Source organism: Moschus berezovskii, chromosome 25 (genome assembly GCF_049115385.1).
Source record: "Moschus berezovskii isolate FMDL1 chromosome 25, NW_MosBer_1.0, whole genome shotgun sequence".
In the NCBI taxonomy this organism is placed as follows: domain Eukaryota; kingdom Metazoa; phylum Chordata; class Mammalia; order Artiodactyla; family Moschidae; genus Moschus; species Moschus berezovskii.
Genome location: NC_142484.1, coordinates 10,566,900 through 10,583,434, shown reverse-complemented (window position 1 = coordinate 10,583,434; position 16,535 = coordinate 10,566,900). Strand labels below are relative to the sequence as shown.

The 16,535-nt window shown below is 61.8% G+C and overlaps 1 protein-coding gene across 11 annotated transcripts in view; it reads left to right on the top strand.

Annotated features, from left to right (window-relative positions):
- The window catches only part of MYRF (myelin regulatory factor), a 32,664-nt gene extending 16,515 nt beyond the window's left edge, over positions 1-16,149 (top strand). For 2 of the 11 annotated variants that reach the window (XM_088832111.1, XM_055415778.2), the window contains 23 exons: positions 223-502; positions 1,523-1,773; positions 1,856-1,979; positions 3,915-4,110; positions 5,693-5,769; positions 5,956-6,066; positions 6,707-6,797; positions 7,155-7,355; positions 7,573-7,684; positions 8,143-8,252; positions 9,092-9,252; positions 9,325-9,397; positions 9,674-9,762; positions 10,060-10,128; positions 10,564-10,644; positions 10,783-10,871; positions 10,981-11,172; positions 11,411-11,662; positions 12,959-13,064; positions 13,296-13,370; positions 13,714-13,819; positions 15,265-15,339; positions 15,523-16,149. In XM_088832111.1, the coding sequence (XP_088688237.1) occupies positions 223-502; positions 1,523-1,773; positions 1,856-1,979; positions 3,915-4,110; positions 5,693-5,769; positions 5,956-6,066; positions 6,707-6,797; positions 7,155-7,355; positions 7,573-7,684; positions 8,143-8,252; positions 9,092-9,252; positions 9,325-9,397; positions 9,674-9,762; positions 10,060-10,128; positions 10,564-10,644; positions 10,783-10,871; positions 10,981-11,172; positions 11,411-11,662; positions 12,959-13,064; positions 13,296-13,370; positions 13,714-13,819; positions 15,265-15,339; positions 15,523-15,603 (3,002 nt within the window). In that variant the 3' untranslated portion in view covers positions 15,604-16,149. The remainder of the gene's footprint in view (positions 1-222; positions 503-1,522; positions 1,774-1,855; positions 1,980-3,914; positions 4,111-5,692; positions 5,770-5,955; positions 6,067-6,706; positions 6,798-7,154; positions 7,356-7,572; positions 7,685-8,142; positions 8,253-9,091; positions 9,253-9,324; positions 9,398-9,673; positions 9,763-10,059; positions 10,129-10,563; positions 10,645-10,782; positions 10,872-10,980; positions 11,173-11,410; positions 11,663-12,958; positions 13,065-13,295; positions 13,371-13,713; positions 13,820-15,264; positions 15,340-15,522) is intronic. The other 9 variants (XR_016036334.1, XM_055415775.2, XM_055415773.2 and 6 more) reach the window with 9 other exon arrangements.
- The last annotated feature ends 386 nt before the right edge of the window (positions 16,150-16,535 follow it).

Here is a 16,535-nt window from a genome sequence, read left to right as displayed (position 1 = left end):
GGCTCGGATGGGGTGAAAGGCTGCCGACCCCCTGGACAGGGTCTGGCCTCCCCGCCCAGGCTTGCAGTGGGATTGGACTGCCCAGCCTCCTCCCACGTGGGATGGGTGGGAGGGCAGCCCCCAGGCTGGGCTCAGGAGGGGGTGGGTATGAGGAGACCCTGCCTCAGGGAGAGCTGGTGCCTGGAAACCTAATGTCCACCCCCCGCCCCGTCTCTCCCACAGACCCCCATCTCCTGCGCACCATCACCCCCGAGACCCTCTGCCATGTGGGGGTGCCCTCCCGCCTGGAGCACCCGCCCCCACCTCCAGCCCACCTGCCAGGCCCCCCACCGCCCCCACCGCCCCCACCGCACTACCCTGTCCTGCAGCGGGACCTGTACATGAAGGCCGAGCCTCCGATGCCCCCCTACGCCACCATGGGGCAGGGGCTGGTGCCCACCGACCTCCACCATGGCCAGCAGTCCCAGATGCTCCACCAGCTGCTCCAGCAACATGGAGCTGAGTAAGAGCCAGGCAGCCTCCTGGGGGGTAGGGAGATGGGCTGGTGGGGGCGGAGGGGCCTCAGGGCAGAGACAGAGGCAGGAGCAGGGATGAACCCAGGAAGGGCAGAAGGCTCTGAGGCCCAGAGACGGGGATCAGCGGACGGATGTGCCCAGCAGAGCCTGGGGGAGTTACAGTCAAGACCAAATGCTCACCGTTAACTTATTTGATGAGCATGGCCATCCCTGTTGCCCGGATAGGAAAACTGAGGCTTGGTGGGGGCAGGGAGGGGATGCTTGCCCAGGTCACGGAGGTAGGAGGGGGCAGAGCCACAACCTGAACCTGGGCCGGTGCTCTTACCCACATAGCAGTGACTTTCTAACCACCATGGAGTCCTCAGTTTTCTGAGGGGGTTCCAGGTGTAGAGCCAGAACTACTTCCGCTCTGACTCTCGCTGCAGAATTATCTTTTTATCAGTTTTGGACATTAGAGATTTCGTGAAAGATTTCATTCAAGGAAAGATTCCACTGGTAAAGCTTTTTGTAAACCAGAAGGGGAAGGGGTACTGCGTAGCCCCCACCAAATTGTCAGCCCCTTTCCCAGGAAACTCGCCCAGCCTTGGTGGTCCAAGCCCTCTAGCTTGTTTCCGGAGGCTGCTCTCCAAAGAGCCCTCACTGTAATGGGTGATGCTAAGCGTGACCCCACAGGGAAGGGACAGACGCATTCATTCCGCCAACGATTCTGAGCACTTGGTGCAGCAGGCCATTTGCTGGGTGTGATGGGGACACACGGACGAGTCAGGTGTGGCCCTGCCCTCCTGGATTCCACAGCCTGGGGGGCAGGGAGGAGGGGCAGACACAGAATGATAGTACAGAGGGATGGGAGAGCACAGAGGAGGTAAAGACTCGGGCTTCCTGCAGGAGGTGTCCACTGAGCTGGGCGTGTCCTGCTGGAACAGGGCAGAGAGGGGAGTGGGGGTACTGCCCAGTGGGACAGGTCGGGGGGGCACTGGTCCCCCATGACGCACACCTGTATCCCCCAGGCTCCCCCCACACCCCTCTAAGAAGAGGAAGCACTCGGAATCACCTCCCAACACCCTCAATGCCCAGATGCTGAACGGAATGATCAAACAGGAGCCTGGGACTGTGACGGCCCTGCCCCCGCACCCAGCGCGAGCCCCTTCCCCACCCTGGCCTCCCCAGGGCCCGCTCTCACCCGGGCCTGGCTCCCTGCCCCTCAGCATCGCCCGGGTCCAGACGCCCCCTTGGCATCCGCCAGGTGCCCCCTCACCAGGTACACGGCTGGCCTGCTCAGGCTTTTGAGTCGGGGAGGTGGGGCCCGGGGCTTGGGGCCCATGGCCGTTCCCTCTCTCCAGGTCTTCTGCAGGACAGTGACAGCCTCAGCGGCTCCTACCTGGACCCCAACTACCAGTCCATCAAGTGGCAACCGCATCAGCAGAACAAATGGGCGACGCTATACGACGCTAACTACAAGGAGCTGTGAGTGATTCGTGCCCCTTCCCTCAGTAAAGAATCCGCCTGTCAACGCAGGAGACCCGGGTTCCATCCCTGGGCCGGGAGGATCCCCTGGAGAAGAAAATGACAACCCACTCTGGTATCCTTGCCTAGAAAATCCCGTGGACAGAGGAGCCTGGTGGGCTACCAACCATGGGGTCGCAAAAGAGTCGGCCACGACTTGGCGACTAAACCACCACCACCAACAACAACCACCCCTCCTAGTCATGCCATCTGGGCAACCCCAGCCCTGGCTTCAGGATTCTAGAACAGGGCTGGAAGCAATCTAGTAACAAGATAGTCCCCTTTCACAGAAGAGCAGATGGGCTCAGGGCAGAGCTAGGACTGCCACTCAGGGCTCCTGATTCCTGAGCCGGCCGGGCCTCCTTAAGAAGGTGGTGTCGGCCAGGGAGGGGCCAGTGGGGGCGAGTCTGGCAGCAGTGGGTGGAGAGGGGTGTTTTCTGGCTCCTCCTTCCCCTCCCCCCTCCTCCTGCATTCCAGGAAGGTAGCCGGAAGCTGAGTGTCAGGGAGGCCCTTCCAGCAAGCCCCCTCCTTGCAGGGGAGGGACCAGTGGGTGGGGGAGGACTGGTAAGAGGCTGCCCCAGCATTCCTAGCTCTGCTCCAGCACCCACCCATGTGGATTCAGCTTCCTGGGACCTGGCCAGGAGCACTCTGGGACCACTCCCCTCACTCCCACGGAAGGCCAGCTAAGGGTGAGAGCGTGGCTCACCATCAGCTCACTTTGGACCTTGCCGGGCCTGGGCAGGGTGTGGACTTGCCTTCTCACAGCTAGTCCAGTCTCCTGGAGTTGGGGGTCCCAGGCTTTGTGGGGTTGTTAGTGCAAAGCCCTCAGGGCTGGGGCAAGGAGCTGTCCAACTTTTATAGTGGCTAAATGATCTTTTGAGACTCTATCTGGGTGGCAGGGAGAGGTCTTTGGATGTCCAGCCCTATGGCCTGGTGAGGACCCTTCCATTCCTAGGCCATACTTCTCAGGTCAGCCCTGCCACCCCAAATCCCAAGGCCAGGAAGTTAGCACCTGAGGTCCACCCCAGTGTGGTCCAGGCACTTTCTGGGTGTTTCCTGGGTGGTCAGGCAGATGAGCGGAGCCCAGAGAGGGAGAAGCAGTGAGCCCTGCATCTTCCTGTAGATGTTAGTTGGGCCCAAAGGCCTCTCCAAGTTTGGAAACATTCTCCCTGCCCAGCTTCCTCCAGGCAGGCCTGGGCATCGGGGACACTGCTTGTGCCTGGGAACCTGGGGGAAGGCGGACCAACAGTCTCCCTGTGTCCTACCTCCTGGAGATCCCCTGAAGAGCCCAGACCTAGAACACCTTCCCAGCAACAGATGGGTAAACTGAGGCTGAGTCTAGGCTGCCCAGAGAGCCCCCTCCCCACCGGGTAGGAGTCAGGATGAGGATGTCTGGGGGCTTGAGCAAGCTGGTGGGCAGGGGGTGGGCAGGGGCTGGGCCCTGTGCAGAGCCGGCGCCTGGTTCCACCGTTTCCATGGCAACCAGCTGTCAGGCACAGTGAGGCTCCACAGACGCATCCCCTCTCACCCTGTCTCCCTGGAGGGAGGGGGCCTTCAGGCAGATTCTGGGAAGAAGCCAAGTGTGGTGAGGGGCTCTCAGGCCCCCTCGTCAGGAGCTCACTCCTGTCCTAGGGTCTTGCCCAGCCTCCCCCATCACCGGGGCGCGGTGGTCCCAGGCACGCAAGGGAGGAATATTGGCTGAGGCATTGTCAGACCAGAGCTCAGATCCTCCTGGGGGGCTCAGTTTCCACTTCTGAGAATTGGGAGCAATCCCGAGAGAGGTTTGAGGATGGGGGCACCAGGTAGGAAATTGGCCTGGGGATACAGGCCACAGACAGGACAGGCGAGGCAGGCCCGGCCGGGGGGCCTCGGTCAAGCATCCTCACCTGCCCCCAGGCCCATGCTCACCTACCGCGTGGACGCCGACAAGGGCTTCAACTTCTCGGTGGGCGACGATGCCTTCGTGTGCCAGAAGAAGAACCACTTCCAGGTAACGGTGTACATCGGCATGCTGGGCGAACCCAAGTACGTCAAGACGCCCGAAGGCCTCCAGCCCCTGGACTGCTTCTACCTGAAGCTGCACGGAGTGAAGGCAGGTCTGGGGCTCGGCAGTGCGGGTGGGCAGGAGGCTGGGGGAGCGAAAGAGCCCAAGGCCAGGTGAGTGTGTCCTGAGGAGACTCCTGGGTGCTGAGTCCAGCCCCCTCTTCCCACCTGAACTCCTGGGCCCGCCCCTTAGGGGTCATGCTCCCCAGCTCTCTTCTCAGTTCCGCTTCCCATTTCCTTCTCTATCCTGTGACCCCAAGTCTGTGCCCTCAGCCAGGACCCCGCTCCTGACCCTGCTGTCAGCTGCCTCAGTATAGCATCCCAAAATGAGTTCCCTGCAAACTTGCCCTCCCCAGGCTCTCCTCTCCAGGAATGGGGCTCTGGGGCCCTGGTTACCCAAGTGATGAATCTGGGACCTGCTTGCCCACCTCTCACTGTGCACTAGGCCCCACTCTCTCTCCTCGAACTTTCCACAACCTGGTCCCCTTCTCTCCTCCCCGCACCTCTGCCCAGACCGGGCCGGCCCCCTCCTTATCGGACCACCCACAAGCCGGATTCCTGTTCCACCTGAGACACAGGTGGGCCCGACATTCCCCATTCAAGGCCCCCAGGACCCCGTCTCCCCCACCCACCCCAGCCAGGCCCTGACTGCTAGGCTGAGCCGGGAGAGGCTTTCGGGATCCCCGTCCTCACCCCAGCCCTGGTTTGCTGTGCCTAGTCACAGCCCCTGCCTCCCCCCAGGCGGCTCCTTCTCTGGGACGCCCTCTGAACCCCACTGCCTGCCTCCTCCCCTGGCTGACCACTCCTTGACCTTCACCGTTCACTCTGCTGCCTCCTTGGGGACACCTGCCCTGAGGCCTGTTTTGACTTGAGGCCCCTCCCTGTCCAGCACCTCCACTGTGGTGGTGGTTGATTTTGAGCCCACGGGCTCCCTGATGGCCTGGCCGCGTGTGTCTCCTTCTTTTTTGTGTGTGTGTGTGTGTCTCCTTCTGTGTCATGAGTGGGGCCTGGCATTGCCGTGGCTCAGCCGGTGCTCTGGAGGGCTTGAGAGGCCTGGGAGTGGGATGGGATCTGGGGAGTGTGGTTTTGGGTGTGACTGGGTGTTTGTGGATGGTCTTTCTGGGTGGCTCAGCAGTGAAGAAAATGCAGGGCAGGAGCCGCAGGAGACACAGGTTCGATCCCTGGGTTGGGAAGATCCCCTGGAGAAGGGAGTGGCTACCCATTCCAGTATTCTTGCCTGGAGAATCCCATGGACAGAGGAGCCTGCTGGGCTCGCAAAGAGACAGGGCCAAAGTGACGTAGCATGCACTCATGGGTGTTTGTGGAGGCTGATTTGGGATGTGTATTTGGAGACGGGTGGAGATGGGTGTAAATTGGTGGCCAGCAAAGTTGCCTGTATGTGTGTGCTCACATGTGTGCACACAGGTGGGCAGAGTGGTGTGGGTGTGGGCTCGTGGGGGGCGCGGCGGTGTAGGAGAAGGCACAGGAGTCTGTGGGCCGACGGGAGGGTGCGCCTCAGTTTCCTCAGGAGCTCCCACTGGGCTGGGCCTGGGCTGAGAGGCTGAGGAGGGCAGGACCAGGTAGGGAGACCCTGGGCCCTGAGGTGCCCTTGGCCTCTGCTCTTCCCCCAGCTGGAGGCCCTGAACCAGTCCATCAACATCGAGCAATCGCAGTCCGACCGAAGCAAGCGGCCCTTCAACCCCGTCACGTGAGTGTCTGAGCCGTGGGGGGCGGGGGAAGTCCCCAGGAGGGCTCCCCTGGCAGGAGCCAAGGAGGGCCGAAGGCACCCACAATGTGCCCCTCCCACACATTCCTGACCCCGGGGCCCCTCCGTGGCCTGGCTCTCCGCAGCCCCTCTTCCCTGGCCCCTGAGTATCCCGCCCCTCCTCTGCAGGGTCAGTCTGCCCCCCGAACAGGTCACGAAAGTGACTGTGGGGAGGCTGCACTTCAGCGAGACCACCGCCAACAACATGCGCAAGAAGGGCAAGCCCAACCCCGACCAGAGGTGAGCGGGCTGCGCCCCTGCCCCGGAGCCCCTCCATTTCTGAAGACCAGGGGCTGGAGGGTGTCTACCCCACTCCCCCCCGCCCCGCCCCTCCCCCGTAGCATGCCAGGCACGGAGTCCCAGAGGTTGACCCACTTCGCAGAAGTGAGACCTGGGTTTCAGAGCCCTTCACCACTTAGGATGGGAGAGCGGAAGCTGGCTTCCTAGCTGTTTCCGCCCCCTAGTGGAGACTCGGGTTCCTTCTCTGTAGTGCGTGCGTAGTCGCTTCAGTCGTGTCTGACTCTGTGCGACCTCGCGGACTGTAGCCCCCATCTCCCACCCCAGGTTCCTCTGTCCGTGGGGATTCTCCAGGCAAGAATACTGGAGTGGGTTGCCATTCCCTCCTCCAGGGGGTCTTCCTGACCCAGAGATCGAACCCACAGCTCTTCTGTCTCCTGCATGGGCATGCGGGTTCTTTACCACTAAAGCCCACCTGGGAAGCCCCTCCTCTGTAGGGTGGGGTGTTCATGCTCTCCTCCCGGGCGCCGGGATCCTGGGGGAGATGACCAAGTGCACTGTACATCTGACCCAGGAAGGCTGGTGGAGGTGGGAAGGGAATGGGGCAGGACCCTGGGCACCTCTGAGACCCTCTTGTGTCCAGGTACTTCATGCTGGTGGTGGCCCTCCAAGCCCACGCACAAAATCAGAACTACACGCTGGCTGCCCAGATCTCAGAGCGCATCATCGTCCGGGTGAGGGCCACCTCCCCCCAAGGGGCTGAGAGTTCTCCCCAGACCCGGGAGAAACAGCGCCCAGGAGAAATACAGGGTCCTCAGGGGTCAGGAGCTGGAGTGGTGATCCTGTGTGGTCCTGGGCAAGGCTCCACCCTCTCAGGGCCATTGTCTCCTTCACAATAAAGTGTGGAGGTGGCCAGGACCCGGTTGGTGACTTTTCTGAAAGTTGGAGCCATCGGAGGACAGTTTAAGCTGGGCATGGGGGTGTGAGGAGCTCCTGCTGGAGCTGGAGGGGTGGCTGCGGGGTTTCCCCCTTTCCCAGGGCGCTGCGCGTCCCCCAACCCCCAGGACTGATCCAGCCCCAACTCCTGCCAGGCCTCCAACCCAGGCCAATTTGAGAGTGACAGCGAGGTGCTGTGGCAGCGGGCGCAGGTGCCGGATACGGTCTTCCACCATGGCCGTGTGGGCATCAACACGGACCGGCCCGATGAGGCGCTGGTGGTGCACGGCAACGTCAAGGTCATGGGCTCGCTCATGCACCCCTCGGACCTGCGGGCCAAGGAGCACGTGCAGGAGGTGGGGGCGGGACAGGGGCGGGGCCTCCATGAGCGGGGAGGAGCCGGGGGCGGGGCTATCTTGTGGGCGGGGCTCCAGGGGAAGGCCTTGGAGGAGGCTGGCCCTGGGTTTCTGGATCCCGCCACGCTGGTGGTAGCAGGGTCTACCCGCTCCACACTCCTGCCGCCGGACGGGCCCAGGAGGGGAGGGGTTCAGTTGGGCCCTGGCTCCCGTGCAGGTGGACACCACCGAGCAGCTGAAGAGGATTTCGCGCATGCGGCTGGTGCATTACAGGTACAAGCCGGAGTTTGCCGCCACTGCCGGCATCGAAGCCGTGGCGCCAGAAACGGGTAAAGATCTAGGGGCTGGAATCTGGCATCTGCTAACCCCGCTCCAGTCCCTGTCCTCTGGACACCCCTTCCCTCGATTCGTGGAACCCCGCCCCTGGGAATCCTGGTCCTCTGGGAGACCTGCCCTTTCGCCCGGAGCCCCTGCACTTTGACACTGGAAGTCTGGCACTTGTGGCCAGATCCCCACTCCTCTGTTCCCTGGATGAATCTTACTTTTATTCTCCTGGATCTCTGTCCCCTTTCCCTTGTGGTCTTTACTTCCGAGAATCTGCCCCATCCGCACCTGCCCCTCGGAACCCCACACCTTGATCCCTGTCCCTGGGAGACTGCTCCAGGGCTCCCTGGATCTCAGATCTCCAGCTCCCAGAATTTCACCCTCACCAGTCCCAGCCCCTGCCTACATTGTGGTGCTGTGGGCAGTCTTCCCTCCAACACACACTTGGCTTGTCCCTCCCCAGGTGTCATCGCTCAGGAGGTGAAGGAGATCTTGCCTGAGGCCGTGAAGGACACGGGAGATGTGGTCTTTGCCAATGGGAAAACCATAGAGAACTTTCTGGTGGTGAACAAGGTCTCTGGGTGGGGGAACTGGAAGGAGCCCAAGAGGCAGAAGGGTAGACCAGCTGGAGGGCTTTCAGCGCTCCCCCACCCCCACAGAAACAGGGCACTGAAGCACAGAGGGTCAGAGCACCCCCTCAGCCCAGTCTTCTCTCATGCTGCTTCTAGAGCCCCCTCCCCCGCCACAGGGAGAGGTGGAGGTGGGAGATGAGGACTTGGCCAGTCTGTGGCTGTGTGATCAAGGGCAAGAGGAAGGTCCTGAGAGTCATCTTCCTCTCCTGCGAAAAGAGGGAAACAGTCGTTACAGCTGAGAACTTCTCATGCTGTTTTGTTGTTCAGTTGCTCAGTCATGTCCGACTCTTTGTGACCCATGGACTGCACCACGCCAGGCTTCCTTGTCCTGCGCCATCTCCCAGAGTTTGCACAAACTCATGTCCATTGAGTCGGTGATGCCATCTAGCCATCTCATCCTCTGTCATGGGGTTATGGAAAACTTTAAACACACGGTTTGTTGAGAATGGTGTTCGTAACTTTCCTGGCATGAGGCTGGGTACCAGTGAGCATGTCCTAGGTTTTGGCCTCTGCTTAAGTCTCCGACACCATGTCCATCAGAGGAGGAGATGGAGGCAGGAGGCTCTGAGGACCACAGATTCTGTCCACGGGTGGGGAAAGGTGCAGAGGTGGGATGGTGTTCAGAGGCAGAAACAGGGAACTGGGGGAGCTGAGCCTGGACGAGAGGTGAGGCTGGCCTGGGTGGGGCTTCGAGGGCTCCCTCCTGCTCCCCCATGGGCCCATGGCCTGGGCCTCCCAGGGGCTGACTGTGCCCTGGACACTGGCCATCACCCGCGGCAGGAACGCATCTTCATGGAGAACGTGGGTGCCGTGAAGGAGCTGTGCAAGCTGACGGACAACCTGGAGACGCGCATCGACGAACTGGAGCGCTGGAGCCACAAACTGGCCAAGCTACGGCGTCTCGACAGCCTCAAGTCCACCGGCAGCTCGGGCGCCTTCAGGTGGGGGCACGGGCCAGGGGAGGGCGAGATCCCCTTCCCAGGGGCACCTCTGACCTGGTCCTCTTGCTGCAGCCACGCAGGGAGCCAGTTCAGCCGGGCGGGCAGCGTCCCCCATAAGAAGAGGCCTCCCAAGGTGGCCAGCAAGGTGAGGGTGGGCAGGATGGGGTCAGGCTGGACTGGGGCCTCCCCATCCTCGTGGCGCCTTTCCAGCTGGTGCCTCTCCCGACTTACTGACTAGAAGCGCCTCCCCTTCCCTCCCCTCCCGACCCTCTAGCTCCCCCAGCCCCTGTTCCTCCTTCCTCTCCCTCTGCCCCCTGGGGGGATGAGCAGCCCTTGTCCCTTACCTCCAGCAGAGCCCACAGTGGGCAGGACCACGGGCTCCCTAAGTCTGGGCCTTTGTCCCCTTTCTTCCGGTCCTCAGTCATCATCTGTGGTCCCAGACCAGGCCTGCATCAGCCAGCGCTTCCTGCAGGGAACCATCGTGGCCCTGGTGGTGGTCATGGCCTTCAGGTGACTGGTCCTCCGAACTCTTGGGGTGGCTGGCATGGGGCATCGGGCTGCCCGCAGGCCCAGGCTTGGGGGAGCAGGAGGCCGTGGCCCGGGAGATGAAGTGGCTGAGCTCTTGGGGAAGGAGCGGGGGGCTGCCTCATCCTGTCTCCTCCTCCCCCTGGGACTGGGGAGACCCACATACAGCCATCACTTTGGGAGCCGGTCCCCTGGGACCAAAACCCACAGGGCCCCATCCTAGGGAGAGGGCGCTGGCCCGTGGCTCCGGCTCTAACAGTGGCCCTTTCCTGCGGCTCCCAGCGTGGTGTCCATGTCCACACTGTACGTGCTGAGCCTGCGCGCCGAGGAGGACCTGGTGGACAGTGATGGGTATGTCCCTGGAGGCCTGGCTGCCAGCCGTCACCAGGCCAGGTGGGGCTTCGGGGGGCGGCCAGGGTCAGTGGAGCCCAAAGAATGTCTGCTGTAAAGCGGGCTCCACCTCAAGATCTGACCCTGCCGGGGGTTTGTGGGGGTGGGGTGGGTCAGAAGGTCCCCTGGTTCAGGGGGGAAGCAGCTGCTTCGATGTCCTGCTGAAGCTGATATTGCTCTCTGGCCTGCTCAGTGCTTCTTCAGGTAGCTGGGCCTCCAAGGGGCCGGGGGCCTCTGAGGGGCCCAGGTTAGAGCAGGGGGTGGGGGAAGGAGGGCCAGGGTGGGGCCTTGGGCTCTTCTGCCCACTGTCACCTCAGCCCTTGGGCCATCTCTGACTGTGTCTTCTCTCTCTCTCCTCCCCGTGCCTGCCCCCGTTTCCTCTCTGCCGCCCCTTAGCTCTTTTGCCGTGTCTACTTCCTGTCTCCTGGCCCTGCTCCGGCCCCAGCACCCTGGGGGGAGCGAGGCCATGTGCCCATGGTACGTGTTTGGACCAAGCCCTCTCCCCACTGCCTCCTTTCTGCCTTCCCTGTCCACCTCCTTGCGTCCCTCCCACTTCTCTGCGACTCCCAGCCCAGGCTCGCCCAGCCCCTCTGAGCTCAGCCCACCCTTCCCCAGCAGGTCCAGCCAGAGCTTTGGGACCACTCAGCTCCGACAGTCCCCCGTGACCACTGGGGTGCTGGGCCCGCAGCCCTCTCTGCTGCTGGGTGCGTGCCAGGGGTGGGTTTGGAAGGGGTAGGATGGGGAGCGGTGGGTGTGTCCTTGGCGGGGAGCTGTGCTGACCCCTCCGGCTCATACAGCCTCTGGTTTCCTCAGGTACCACCGGCCCGACCCACTCAGCCCCAGCTCCAGCACTCCGCACCTTGGACCTGTGCTCTACCCGCCCCTGCCCAGTCATCTGCTGCTCCTCACCCAGCCCCGCCCCCTCCACCGACCCTAGTCTGGGCCCCAGCTTTAATCCAGGTCGTGGTCTCAGCCCTAGTCCCAGCCCCCCCACCAACCGCTCAGGTATGGCTCGCCTGGGGCCCAGGGTTTGGCTTGAGGGGTTTTCACATGAGGCCTAAGAAAGGCCCCAAGAACCCATTAGTGGGAGGGTTTGATCTCCTGGAGCCCACATAAGGTTCTGGAAAGAGATTGAGACCAAGAGACAGAGGGGAGTGACCTGGAGTCCCGTGGGGCCCTCAAGACAGCTGGATAAGAGGCTGCCCACGCCCTCCTCTCAGCCTGGGCCTGTCTCTCTCCACAGGCCCCAGCCAGATGGCCCTGCTGCCAGTCACCAACATCAGAGCCAAGTCCTGGGGCCTGTCAGCCAATGGCATTGGCTACTTCAAGCATCCAAAGAGCTCGAACCCTGTGGCCAGCCCTGTGGTCCCCTTCCCTGGGGGCCAGGGCAAAGCCAAGAACGGCCCCAGCCTCGGTCTCCATGGCCGAGGCCGCCGAGCAGTTCCCGAGCCTGGCCTGAGCCCTGCTCGGCCCACTCAGGCCCGGGGCCAGCCAGGTACCTGCCCTACCCTCTGCCCAGTTCAGCCCAGCCTTGCAGGGCTCACTGGCCAGGGCCCATTTCAGCCCATCAACAGACTCCCTGGGTGCAGAGTTGTCAGTCCACATTCACTGAACATGACTGAGTCCCAGGAATCAGGCCAGGCTGATTCTATAGCCTTGTGTCGATGGCGTTGGTTAATCCCCATTGTTCACACGAGGAGATGGAAACTTGGATGAAGTGACTTCCTAGGATCATACAGCCTGTTAGCGGCAGAGATGGAATTTGATCCCACGTCTGCCTGGCTCCTTCTGTGTCATCCTGCCAGGGCAAGGAGGGTGCTGTGGTCCCCCCTGTTTTCCAAACCTCAAACTTTTGGTGTTAACAAAGCTAGAGAACCCTTTGCTGTATTCATTTTCAAACTGGGTGTCTCCGAACTTTCCCCACCCTCCACCCCAGGCTGCCTAGGAGGTTGAAGGGGAGGCTGAGAACCTTCCTGGCTTCAACCAGGCACCTCTGGTACTGGGCCTTCTCATCAACTTTCATTTGATGGGTTTTGTGGCTTAAAGAAATAAAAAAAAAAAACAACAACCTTCAAAACTGGTTTGCTGAGATTCAAGTTCAAAGTGATGGGGAAACCCCATGAGGTAGACGCTCACCAGGCACCATATCCTGGGTCCCTGCTCTGTGGCTGGCTCTGTCCAGCACCCAGGGGTGATGGAGGCGGATGAGCCCTGCCCCCAAGGGCTCACAGACACGAAACAGCAGTGTGGCGAGGCTCCCCTCACCTGTCCTGAGGGGGCACAGAGGCGGCTTGGCCACTGGGGAGGGCACGGAATCTGGACTGAGGTGGGGATTCGTCAGGGGAGGCGTCCCTGAAGGAGGTGAAATGGAAGTTGAGTCTCTGAAGGACAGTGGGGCCCTGATTTGTGTGTGGGAATACTCCTACCACGGCTGATTTCAAGCTACCAACTTGACATCCCTGAGCCCTGAGTTGGGGAGAAATGTGTGCAGTCAGGAGCAGAGTCCTAAAGAGTGGGCTCCTGGACGCTCCTGGCAGGGGATGTGGAAGACCCATCCCTGCTCCTGGGTGTTCTGGGACCGTCAAGGAGGCGGACCTCGGGCTCATGGGGACTGGGGAGTCCTGGGGCTTCTGGGGAAGGTGGTGGTGTGACCTCAGTCTAAGTGGGAGCTGGAAAGAATAACCTGAGACTTATTCATGCTAAAGTGTGAATGACTGATCCAAGTCAGGCAAGGGAAGATTTGGCTCCTCCTCATTTGTGTCCTGACTTGTCACCCTCCTTCCTGCCCCAGCAGCCTCTCTCCTTGCAGACCCGGTTCCATCCCTGACCTCCATCCAGGTGCTGGAGAATTCGATGCCCATTACTTCCCAGTACTGCGCTTCAGAGGATGCCTGCAGGTGGGTTTGGCTGCCTCCCGACACCCCCACCAGGACGGGCTCCCTTGGGTGACATGAGGCCAGGGGACAGGATCTTGCTCCCCTCAGGGAGGAAGTTCCCTCACAAGGTGGGGCAGCCCCTTCCAGGCCCTCGAAGGGCTCCCCTCTAGTCTTAGGGCTGAGGAACTGATGGGCATTAGGGGCAGGGTGGCAGGGTGCCCTTGGGCTGAGGAGCCAGCTTGGCCCTTTCAGGCCTGGAAACGTCTCCTACCACATCCCCGTCAGCAGCAGCACCCCCCTGCACCTCCGCCTGACCCTGCAGATGAAGTGAGTTCCGGCGTGGGGGATGGGGGCGTGGTGGTCCCGGCGGCCTGGGGGAGGGGGCTGCTGGCTCTCCTGCCCGCTCCGTGCTTCACTGGCTGTGTGACCCGGCAGTCTCCGGGCCTCAGTTCCTCATCTGTGAAATGGGCTGCGAAGAGTGTGTGGAACGGGGGATGGGAAGGGGTTTGTAGCCATCGAGGGCCTTGACGGCCGTGCCTCGTTAACTGGCTGAGAGGATTCAGTGGCCGGTTTCTGTGGGGAAAGGGAGGCCAAGTGGAGGGCTGGGTGGGAGGGGGCTGGGGTGGAGGAGCTCGGAACCTCAATTCCCCGCTGACTGGGGCTTCCCCAGCTCCTCGTCCCCTGTGTCCGTGGTGCTGTGCAGCCTGATATCAAAGGAGGAACCATGTGAAGAAGGAGGCTTTCCAGAGAGCCTTCACGCCCACCAGGACACCCAGGTAGGGGGCGGCCGGGAACCCGTGGGCCAACCAGGCCCCCACGTGGGCGAGGAGTGGGAGCCAGGGTTAGAGCAAAGGCATCTCCACAAGGGACCCTTTGGGACCGGGGCCTCCGTGCCCCAGGGAGGGGGTGTGTACGCACCCCTCCATGGCGAGTGTCTCCCTGCCCTGCCCAAGGCCTAGCCTGGTGGAGACAGAGGGCGTCCTGGGAGCCCAGCAGGGAGAGCGGACCTTGTCTGGTCGCAGGGTCAGGACGCCTGCCTGCAGGTCGTGCTTGATTAAGATGAGACCTGAAGGACGATGTGGGATCAGCTGGGGGAAGAAGGGCACAGCGTCCCAGGAGTCAGGGAACTGCGTGTACAGCAGCCGGGCCACCAGGGAGAGCATGGCATGCCGGCAGAGTTGGAAACATGGCGAGGGTTGTTCCTCAGAGGAGCTGGGAAGGAGGCTGGACCTCAGGCTCGGGCGGGGGCGGTGACTCGGTCCCATCTGTGACTTTGGAAGGTCTTGGGCTGCGTGGAGGGGGCTGCCTCGTGGTCTGGGAACCAGGCGGCTGGGACCCAGTCACGTCCGGCTCCTCTCTGGCCACGTGACGCTCAGCAAAAGTTAAGGCGGTTTCTTCTCACCGACTCGTGTGTTTATTCAATCAGTATTTATTGGGGCCTCCCCTGTCCCTGGCCCTGGGCTGGGCCCAGCTGAGGGGAGCCAGAGATGGGGTAGAAACAGACCTCGTCTTCCAAGAACGCAGTCCCTCGCCAATGGGGAAAGAGGTGCAGAAGCAGCTTGCGTAGAGGATGGAGTGCTGAGAGCCCTACAGAGGCTGAGGCCCCAGGGCCCAGCAGACAGGGGAGAGCAGAGAGGGGTGAACCCCAACTCGGCCACATGTCGCCACGGGAGTTTAGGCAGATGACTCAGCAGTGTCCTCATCTGTAAGCAGCACCTCCTCAGCCGCGTGTAACCAGGACAGGCTTAGTGAAACACTTCCATGGGCCTACAGCACAGTGGTGAGAGGGAAGGCAGTGAGACAGGATGCCGTGGACCCTCAGTGCCGGGCACAGGCATGCAGGTGGTGGCCCCTGCTGCTCCCCAAAGCAGAACATGTACCCTCCCGCCTCTCCTGATTTCTGCTTCTCCCCTCTTGTGGCTCAGCTGGTAAAGAATCCGCCTGCAATGTGGGAGACCTGGGTTTGATCCCTGGGTTGGGAAGATCCCCTGGAGAAAGGAAAGGCTACCCATTCCCAGTATTCTGACCTGGAGAATTCCGTGGACTGTATAGTCCATGGGGTCACAGAGTCGAACATGACTGAGCGACTCGCACTTTCCTTTGTAAAACCTGCTACAGAGCCTGGGGCTGTGACGGCCATGGTGAGGGATGCAGGTTGGGACCGGGTGGCCTTGGGGGTCTGTGCCACTGTCCTAACCCCTCTCTTCCCCTCCCTCCCCAGGGCACCTCCCACCAGTGGCCAGTAACCATCCTGTCCTTCCGCAGATTCACCTACCACTTCCGGGTGGCATTGCTGGTGAGCAGGGCACCCCGCCTCCCCAAGACATTCAGTGTGGGGCTTGGGGGAGAAGTGGGTGGGGGGTGTTGAAAAGCACACAGTGGGACCTGGGGCAGAGTCAGGCGATGACGTCAGCAGGGGGACTGCGATCCTGCCTGACCCTGGAGCCACTTCATTGGTTCCCCCTGCCTGTCCACCCAGGGTCAGGCCAACTGCAGCGCGGAGGCCCCGGTCCAGCTGGCCACGGACTACTACTTCCACTTCTACCGCCTGTGTGACTGAGCTGCCCTCTGGAGGCAGCGCCACACCAGGGCCCGGGGGATCCCGGGTGCCCCTGCCACACTGGATGCAATGGTGTTACACTGGAGCCCGCTGCTGGCACTTCTTTGGAGACTGAGCCAGCCTGGCCCTCCCTGCGCCTGGTGAAACTGGAAGTCCTCACACTGGAGCTGCTGTTCCCGCTGGTGGCACCCCCACACCACGGACAGAGCTGGAGAGAGAACTGCTGGGCCCAATTCATGTCTATCCAGACATGGCTGATGCAGGCCTGGCGATGTCAGGTGCCCCAGAGGCGGGGGAAGCTGACTCTGTCCAGAGCCCACCCTCTCTGCCTCCCCTTCTGCCACTGGGAGCCGTCCCTCTTTGGGGAGAGGACCTGCCCGCCTTTGGTACTGGTGGGGACTTGGCGCGAGCCCTCAGAGACCTGGCCGGGTCAGGAGTCGGTAGAGGGCGGACAGCCCTCACTCTCAAAGCTGCTCCCTGGGGAGGGTTAGGGAGAGGACGTTTTAGGGTTTGACTGTTACTGGACTCGGACTTCTAAGCTTTAAGCGTGGCCCAGGAGGTCTGTTCTCCCTGGAAGAGCTTGGCTCCAAGAGCTCCCCGGGCAGCCGAAGCCGGCCCTGGATGGGCTGGCGATTGACATGTGCCTTGTATACACTCATTGCCTGGCTGAACCAGGGGCGGGGCCAGTGGGCCAGGCAAGCCTTGGATCCTAGAACCTGGAATATCCCAAAGGGAAGTTCCCTGTGCAGCCACACAGCCTGGACTCCAGGGAGCTTCCATGGGTCTGAGCAGAGGAGCAGGAATCCCTGCAAGGCAGCAGGCTGGTCTTGGCTGGTGGATGAGTGGATGCAAATAGCTTTTGCTGTTATTAATGAAGTAGTTACTAAAATGCACTTAAACCAGGGCAGGAGAATGGAGATGGAGAGTCCTGA